This window comes from Cynoglossus semilaevis, chromosome 9 (assembly GCF_000523025.1).
Source record: "Cynoglossus semilaevis isolate Cse_v1.0 chromosome 9, Cse_v1.0, whole genome shotgun sequence".
NCBI lineage: Eukaryota > Metazoa > Chordata > Actinopteri > Pleuronectiformes > Cynoglossidae > Cynoglossus > Cynoglossus semilaevis.
This window is the reverse complement of record NC_024315.1, coordinates 9,673,465-9,683,057: the sequence shown is the minus strand read 5'-3', so window position 1 is coordinate 9,683,057 and position 9,593 is coordinate 9,673,465. Positions and strand designations below refer to the sequence as shown.

Genomic DNA, 9,593 nt, shown 5'->3' with positions numbered 1-9,593 from the left:
GCGGGAAATGCTCAATAAAAACAACAGAACCGTTTTTATTTTATTAAAGAGGCAAATGTATACTGTAATTGACAGCCTATATCAAAATTGAGGCACACGTTTCAAAAATGTACAGTGGACCTTGTGAACATGACAAAAATACAGGAGCAAACATGTTAAACCATGTTACAATCACGCCAACATTTAAAATCTAACAGAAACGTGGAATAAGGGTAACCTTAACTCATCATATCAACCATTTTGCAGTAACAAAACACACTCAAACGTTATTAAAGGCTAGTGTTATATTAAAAATAGCAACTCCTGTTGTTTCAAAAACAAAACCTTGCTTACTGTTATGCTTCCACACGAAGCTGCTGTTATCTCATTAGCATCCCTGGGGTCAAACGCTGACAAACTCTGAGTTAAATTTTAGGATTTATCTTTGTTTATTCCACCTAAGGGTGATCAGTCAAGCTACTGTTCCACGTGTCTGCAAAAAAAAAGATTTATGATTTAATTTAAAAGCAAAAAAATCAAACACATTTAACATTTTGCATAAATTACAAAGGAGTTTCAGCCTACCATGGACTTCATCTCTTTTCCATCTCCAACCTCTGACTTGTGCCGCAGCATTTTCTTACTGTTCTCAACAAATTCCTGGGAAAAATAATTAAACAAAAATATTATCATTACTATATTAGATATTAAATCTAATAAGGAGAACATGTTGAAATAAAATAAACACCAATATACGAGCTCTCACCATCAAGGTCTTGTCCATGAAGTACTCCCGCCCAGGGCTGCCGTCGTTATACTTTGTGTCCACAGCAAAGCAGAGGAAGAGGACGTCAACCACATTCTCAAACACAGACAGGAAGCAGTGTGCCACCAGGAAGGCAAACAGACAGACGATGAGGAGAGGCAGCACCCACACTGTGTAGTCCCTCTGGTAATTCAGAGCCAGGACGCCAGCAAACGCCGTACAGGAGACGATGAGCACCTGACAGGAAACAGTGACTCTGGTTGGTTTCATGGTTACTTCAAGAAGACACTGGAAACATTTCCAAGTTTGCTACCTTTCCCAAAAAGAGCACAAAGTCTCCCACGGTGTTTATAGCAGCCACTCGGAGGGCGTTCTCCACCAGGATGAGGAAAGCTTCACGAGCTGATGTGCAGAAATTGGTGCTGTTGATGGCTGTGGCAGTGTACGCATTCTGGAATATGTGGCAAATGTGTTTAATCAGCATTAGGAGGTGTTTAAACAGGAGAGAAGATTATAACATTAAACACTTTATTGTAAAAAAACATGATTACATTATCACTTTTTATTAAATAGAAACCAAATTTGTTCTAGGATAAACTCTGCTGCCCTCTGGTGGCTAGGCTTCTTTTGAAATAAAAATATGGCTACCAAATTATTCAAAAAATGTTGATTAATTACAGCTGTGGTTTTATTATAATTAATTATTCTTAATCACAATAAATGACCTTTAATTAATCATCAAAAGCAGCTAGACTTTTGCTTTATTTAGATTTTATTAATATAGAAAAGAGTAGAATAATAATATATAATATAGCTTCATAGAGTCGGTGGATTAAAGTCACTACTGTGCATCTTAATGGTGGTTTGCAGAACATGTACAAAATTATTAAAGATTATAATTGAATATTAAAGGAGTAAAAAAGTATATTTATGGATTAAGGTATAGAAACATTTGAATCTATTCATGTGTTTCTGCTAGTACAGATGAATTTTAAAGAGGTTAAACTTTGTAAAACTACTGTATTTAAATTTCCCTTACTCACCTGGTTTAGGTAAGCTAAACACTTCTCCAGACACCACAAACAGCAGACACAGGCCTTCAGCATGCAGCGAGCACAGGCGTTTTCCTGTCACGGAGAAATGGAGAAAAGTTGTTTTAATCGAAGTATCACATTGTCAAAATATGATAATAACAATAATAATGACAATAATTTCACATCTTACTTTCCCTTTGAGTTGGCTGTGGATGTACGTTAGGATGAGACGGGGAATCTTCACAAGTGTGATAATGAAGGAGCCCTTGGCCAGAGTTCCCAGATGGTAGCGGACGGTTCGAGCCATGGAGGAGAGGATTGGAGTAATTGGCATCTGGGATTTATTCCTGAATATATCCAGACCAAACAATCAAGACATGCTTGAAATGACAAACACATCTGTAGTAAATGATAATCCTCATGAAAATCATTGTTTTTTACCTGGTGAAATAGTAGGTGACGACGGCACCGGCGATAGTCATTTGTTGGAAGGCGAGAATGAACTCACTGATCCAAATAAGACCCACAGCGTGATACCACACCACATACTGAAACGGTTCCGGCATGTGGTACTCCACCACACCTGTGATGTTGTTCTTTACAGGTGTTCCTGTGTGGAGAGAACCCAAGTATGATCAGAACAAATAAAAAATCCTTAACTTTTGTTTTTATTTTCTACAGTGCAACAACTTTACTAAATAGATCAAATGTACATAATGGAAAATTTCCTGAAGTAGTTGAAATGAACTTTAGAACATATCTTATTAAATATATTTACTATGAACGCACTATATGACACTACAAACATTATAGTGTAAAAAAAGGTCAAAATATAAAATGTAATCGCTTATGTTTTCCTGCTTCCACATTTATATAAGAATTAGGAAACAGGAAATGAAACCGTAAAGTACTTAAGAAATACCACTGTGGTAAATTTTTACTTCAAGCAGTAGAAACTGGAAGTAGGAGTCAAAGAAAGAAGTGGTTCTTCAATTCCATCCTCCTACATCACAACACTGGCACGAGTTTTCAGATGTGGGAGTGAGGTCATGCCACCAAACCAGGACAAAATGTCACATGTCTCAAAGTCTACATTCTACTTTGTGTAGTCTTGAATCTAATAAATGCTAAAATTTGGTCTGTACTACCGTAAAGCTAAACAACAGTGCAGGTGACGAACATCCATTAATTGAGCAATTAATGGAGGGTTTTGTAGTCCAGACCTGTAGTGCCGAGGAAGAGTAGCACAGCAATCCAGTAAACCCAGAAGAGCATGAGACAGAGGAAAGTCCAGAAAGGCTGCAGGGCCAGCAGAGGAAGATGGATGAAGACTTTTCCAGCCACGTGAAACAGAGAGATGGTGAGGGCCACTCGCTTCCTCATGAAAAACATGACTAAGAGGAGGATGACCTGTAAGTTCAACAAAAACATTTCAATGACTCAACTGTGCAATAAGTTGTACGTATAGGTAGGCATACACGCAAAACATACCGTGAAAATCGTTGCCCCAATCGCGTAAACAAGCAGGGCTTTTACGTTGTCTGCAGCCACTTCGTTCCCCAACACAGAGGTGGTGTTATTTTGTAGTGCACTCCTGTGGTCAACATACAGCCACCAGAGGACGCCGGTCCCCCCTGTAAACAATCGAAGAAATGAAAAGATGAGTGATCATAATTAAGAAAGTCAACCCAAGACCATTTGGAACCTTTGGAAGTTTCTAGTTACCTAATGAACCAATGATCACCAGAACTGTGAGAATCCACACCAGCACTTTGGAGATGTACCGGATGACGACCATCATGATCAGGGATAGAACTGTATCAGGAAGAAACCCACAACAATTTGGATGATGATCATTTAGACTGAATTGATTTTAAGGAATATGGCTTTTTAACAGGCACACTGTGGAATGATAGAGATTAAGGGATGGTACGAGAAAACTCTACCTGACAATGTTAATTTGCATATATAAATATGATATATACACATATAAACCTATACAGGATTGTATACATATATGCAATCATACATATATATATATACACACACACACACACACATATATATGTGAAAAGACAGATCCGCACACTTTCTCATCTTGTCATATAAAGTGAGTGGAAAATTAAGTAATGGCTGCAAACGAAACTTAAGTGGATGCATGGTGAGACCACAGACATTTCCTGTTATTATTTGGAGCAAAATAGCTGCTGTTCAGACAGCTGCCATGAAGCTAAACATCCAGAGATAAAAGATGGGAGGAAGAGAAGAGAAGAAACATATCTGCAGGTTCTCACAGGAACATAGAGGCTTTTAAAAAGTATCCACAATCGCCAAAGTTCTTAATTCCACTCTGTTGGCGAATGAATTACTGTAAATGTTCTACATTTATATTTTAATCCATAGATTTATAAAACACTGCTAGCTTTTATGAATGATTATGACAGTTACCTAAGGCCAGAATACAGAGGCCCATGATGATCTCCTTGCTGGCCATGACTCCAGCAACAACGCGGCGCAGCACATTGTTGTCACTGACAAATGTGATGAAAGACTGAGCGAATTCGGCATAGCAGCCGATGTCGGTGGGGATACAGCGGTCAAACACAGGAATGGGTTTACTGTAAAGAAGATCGGAAAAAAAATCAGACTTGAAATTATTTTTTGTTAATGTAGAATTCACTATTATTTAATGCAATGACTCTGGACGCTGGATTACCTCTGTGAAACAGGGAGTTTGGGACATTTGGTGAATCTTTCTGAGTGGCTCGTGTATCTTGTAGGAGAAATATCATAGGAACAGAGCTGGGAGCCTACCAAGATGAAAATTTATTATTCATAAGTTTATGTGCACAAAACAATCTCTCTGCAAAACAAAAAAAGAATACTTTAGACTGAATACACTAAAGCTTGTGTGTGTGTGTATGTGTAGGTGTGTGTGTGTATGTGTAGGTGTGTGTGTATGCGTGTGCTTGGCTAGGTGATGCTAAACCGACAAATCAACAGATAAACACAGTAAAAAAAAACATACAGAGACACACCCAGAGAGAATTGTTTCACTTTCCTACTTGGCTAGGTGGTGCTAAACAGACAAATCAACAGATAAACACAGTAAAAAAAACCATACAGAGACACACCCAGAGTCTGTCTGTGTCTTGCTAATGTAGGAAAGTGAAACAATTCTGAACCACATTTTGTGTGTTTTTGTGAAGATTTCTCACCATTATTCAATGAAAACTTCTTTAAATCCTCATATGTACTCAGTTCAGAAGAAGGACATTTGGAAACACACAGAGCAATAGACTTGATCTTTCTGTTAATGAGGTCAAGGTTGCAGGGATCCAAGAAGAAAACATACCTAAGAGAGCAAATAAAAAGTTCAGATTTATCAGCAGTACATGTTACCACAAATCAGAATATATGTTAAATCTATGCAAAAAAGCACTGCTTCGTATAGTCAGAAAACGACAGATGTTGACATTTTCAACCCTGTCAGACAGATCCTTCTTTGTGGCACAAACGCCTTTTATTCAAATTCCACATGGGCAATCAGCCCAACAAACCATGACCCATTGTTTTGGTAAAACTGGGCTTGCATACTGTGAGCTGATGGAAATCTACAGCAAAAATACAAATAAAAAAATACTCCACTGAGTATCTGTGACTTACTACATCAGATTGATAATAAAAAAGGAGACAGATGTGATCCTAAATTAACCATACCATTTATGTATGTTAAAAACATTATGTGGTTGATGATAACAGGTCAGTATAGCTGTATGTGGTTGACATTTATCGGAATATGCTGTTGGACTGATACCATCACTGGACAGAGCAGACATGAGACTGATTCCTGACAATGTCCAGGAACACTGGGACTGTTGTCCCCTGTTGACAACTACCACAACTGCTGTGTTACGTGTGTACGAAAAGACTTCTGTGTAGACGGGAGATTTTTCAAGTCAACGTAAGATTGTAACTTCTTGACTACGTAATCAAAACAGAAAATAATCTCAAATATGTGCAGCATTCTGCTGTTTATTATGAATCAGATTTACTGTTGACTGCATGATGCAATTCTTGCAAAAACAATGCCACCAACTCTATGCTTCAGGGGACAAAGTGTGCACACTCTGCCAATTTCTGTAAATTAAATCCGTAACTGAGTCATCTTTGAGTGTATAAGATTAAATTATGAGCAAAGACCAGGCTGTTCAGAAAGGACTTGAGGCTAAAAAGTAACGCTGTAAACAATCTTCAAATGGCCAGACTCACTTGTTTTCTCTCATGTCCCGACCACTGAGAGGTACTCCTTCAATCTGGGTGTTGTTCCGACCACAGGTGTTGCCATAACTGTCATAACCTAAGGCCAGCCTGGCGGCAGCGCCTGTGGCTATAGGGTAGCCACATATGCATGCCTGCAGACGAAACACAGGAGATTAGACAACATCCAACATGTCATATAAAAATGTCAGATTTTAGAAATATATACCATTATGTATACAATGCACAGGATACATCTGACACAGACCAGTTTTTAAATTGAACTGTCTGATTTAGGAAATCAAATTACTGGCATGGAGTCATGGATGTACAGAAAGAGTCTTTCACTTTATATTCACTGTAGCTGTAGTTTATGCTGGAATATTATGGAATATATAAACATGGAACATTATTATTCCATTGTGACTGAAAAAAGTTTCTAGCATCAAATATCTCATTTATTATTAAGTGTTGTTTGCATGCCTGGTACAACATTTAGACTTAATTAAACAGTTATCAGAACAACAAAACTACAAGTCACATTATAACTGAATTCTTTGGAGAACCCTGTGTTTGGTTTGGACAAAGTCTCTTTAAATATTACTAACTTTTTTAAATTTTGAAAAAGTTCAAAATTATGTTAAAAAAACCCCTCAAAATAATGTATTTTCCCTGTATCCGTTCAGGAAAAACGTTCCCAAAACAAAATATTGTAACGTTGTTTTGTCAAAAAGTTCGCAAAATGCTAAAACAATTTTGTTTTAGCATTCCTCTAACATCTGCTAACATTAGCAGATCATTGTACACTTGAAGTGCATAGCAACCATGCATGCTATTTTTTTATATGCATTGAGTGGACTTTTTGACTAATGTTATAAAATTATTGCAGTTGTTTACTTAAAAAAACAAGACGACAAGCATCACGTCTCAACTTTTTCTACAATTTCGTCGGTCAAACTAAACGACGATGTTGTTGTACCCTTTAATTGAAAGCAGGTGTGACTGAGTAAACGGTGTCATCTCGGGACTCACCATGCCAATGCAAAACAAAGTGAAGATGATGAGCCATGGTATATCCGTGCAGCTGTGCTCTTCTAGTGGTTTCCATTCACGTTTTCCCTGCCGAGGCATAACGACAGAGACGGAAAGGACAGGAGCGGTTAGTGTCCTTGTTGTTTCTTCAGCTCAGCAGCGATTCTGCTGTTCTGTAAAGCAGCGCGCCAACTAGCTAACAAGAGTTGTTGTTGTTGTCGCCAAACCAGCAGCAGTCACGAAGCCCAAGAAGTGACGTTTACACTCTATACAAGTAAATAATGGCTGAAAAAAAAAACAGAATTCTTTCTTTTATCTGAGAACAACTTACCTCTGTGCTGCTACAACACCCCATTGTGGAAAAGCAGAAAAACTCTTACACTTAACTTAACTGCAACTATATGTTCTATGTTTAACTCTCCAGCTCATGCCCCTTTCTTTCTTTTCCTCTCCCCTAAAACTCTCTACAGTATGTGTGCCAATAACCAGCGAAAGGAAATTAAAAAAATACTTTGAATAACTTAAACAATCCACGACCTAACGCCCATTTTTCATTGTCCCTGAACTGTAGCAGGTAAACGCGGAAGGAAGGACTCAAACTACTTAATGATGCCTTCAGGAACACTTAGGGAAAAAAAGACTGTTATTCAAACTCAGACAGCAAAGTTGTGGTAAAAAATTGGATACGTTTTCGAGAATTCGTATTGTAAACCAAAAATACTATAGAGTGGGATTGATATATTTCGACTTATCTGGAATTTAATATCTGGCAACATGTGGTAAACACATTAACTATTATGTGTTATTATAATCGACAGTTAAAAACGAAGAATTACGCATTTGCAACAAGTCAATACCAGTTTTTTTTCTAACTTAAATCTTTACTTATCAACTTGCGTGTCAAAACAGTTACTCAACAACAACGCTAAGGGTATAAACATTTACTATTTGCCACATGAAAACTGATTTATGATTTTTTTATTGAACAAAAAAATTTTACCACCTCTAAGAGTTTGAGTATTTGATCAAAATTAACATGGTAGTTATTAAATAACGATGGATAGATAGATAGATAGATAGATAGATAGATAGATAGATAGATAGATAGATAGATAGATAGATAGATAGATAGATATGTACGTTTGCTTTGCTGCCATCTTCTGGTGTGGTTTAATAACTACATTTTCATTTTGATTTAGCATTATAAATGGAGCTCCTGCATAGACTAGTTAGAAACCTAGTTTTAGTTATTGATCTATTCAAATAAGCACCACCAACATAGTGGTAATTATTTTAAAGATGCTTTAACTGGCAACGCACTGCCTTGTTGCTAAACAGTAACATGTCACAACATATTTTTTTGCACACCGTAAATCTTGAATAGTTTCCTACTATCTTAATTTCCCAAAACAATGTAAATTTGTGTAGAAATATTTCTGATTACCACCATTGAGATCTTTGTGTCAGGAACAGAGTAATGTCGCCCTCATCTGTCTGTTACCTGTCATTACATTACTTCAATAGCGATCACTAATGACTATAAGCTGATTAGTTCCAGTCAGTCCTACGAAGCTGTTATGATTAGGACACAACTACTGTGAAAAAGCAGAACAAGGAAGCTGTTATGATACACAACTACTGTGAAAAAGCAGAACAATAGACAAAGATACTGAATGACGTCAAAGTTTTTGGATAAGAAAAATAATGCATAAAATCAAATATATCTTGTAGTTCTATGAGACATTTAATATCAAGGGTTGGACTGACTTTTTTTTGTTTGTTTGTTTTATTTTAGATGACTGGTTTGGCCCCAGCGGCTGATGACTTTCTAGATGACTGATTTGGCCCCAGCGGCTGATGACTTTCTATATGAAGTTTTCACCTCTTACCATCTGTGCATCGGCTTCGTCGAGGTGATCCGCCTCCTGTCAAAAACATGCTCCAAACTAAATTGACCAGAGGTAAGAGTGTGGGTGGAAATTATTGTTTACCTCTGTACGTGGCTCTGTGAGGAACAGGCAAACCGTCCAGGATGTACCCCACCCTCATTCAATGACTCCTGGGATCAACTCCAGCTCCTTCAAACAACCCTGGAAAGGAATAAGCGTTAGAAAATGAATGAACAAACTCCGATCAAAACTATTTTTCCATCACATTCCCAGGATCTGAGTCGTGGGTTGTTGGATGTGGTCTATCTTTTAAACAAGTATTCACCGGAGCCTGCTGTTTTCTCAATAATTCATCATTTTCCTACAATGTCCAACAGTTTTCCACAGAAGAGCTTGAGTTGTTTGACTAATGTATCTAACATATCTGTGTAGGTTAAAAGCAAACATTTTTCAGTTGAATAGTATTCTAACAGGTGAAATAATGTCACGTGATTTTCAGTTTGACACAAAACGAATTACATATAGAGCAAAAGTAAACGAACACAGAACGGAAACACACGAGTTTGGTCCCTCTCATCAACTGATGAAACAGCTTTGGCCCGGCATCCCTTGACTCTAGGCCTCAACTATTTC

The 9,593-nt window shown here is 37.5% G+C and overlaps 1 protein-coding gene across 1 annotated transcript; it reads right to left on the bottom strand.

Moving 5' to 3' along the window:
* On the bottom strand, positions 1-7,679 carry slc44a1a (solute carrier family 44 member 1a). The gene is made up of 16 exons (XM_008317113.3): positions 7,403-7,679; positions 7,072-7,158; positions 6,052-6,194; positions 4,998-5,134; positions 4,496-4,589; positions 4,228-4,397; positions 3,505-3,594; positions 3,271-3,413; positions 3,003-3,189; positions 2,221-2,389; positions 1,970-2,126; positions 1,789-1,872; positions 1,059-1,196; positions 746-982; positions 565-639; positions 1-472 (listed from the first exon to the last, which is right to left on the bottom strand). The coding sequence occupies exons 1-16, from the start codon at positions 7,424-7,426 to the stop codon at positions 452-454; spliced, it is 1,956 nt and encodes a 651-aa protein (XP_008315335.1). The 5' UTR covers positions 7,427-7,679; the 3' UTR covers positions 1-451.
* Positions 7,680-9,593: the final 1,914 nt, after the last annotated feature.

Bases quoted from the DNA above. Each gene is read 5' to 3' on its own strand.
- slc44a1a (XM_008317113.3), bottom strand. From the start codon at position 7,426: ATGGGGTGTTGTAGCAGCACAGAG. The intron at 6,195-7,071 runs GTGAGTCCCGAG...TTTCGTCTGCAG, and splicing joins CTTTGTTTTGCATTGGCATG to GCATGCATATGTGGCTACCC. The intron at 4,590-4,997 runs GTGAGAAATCTT...TCATCTTGGTAG, and splicing joins GAAGTTTTCATTGAATAATG to GCTCCCAGCTCTGTTCCTAT.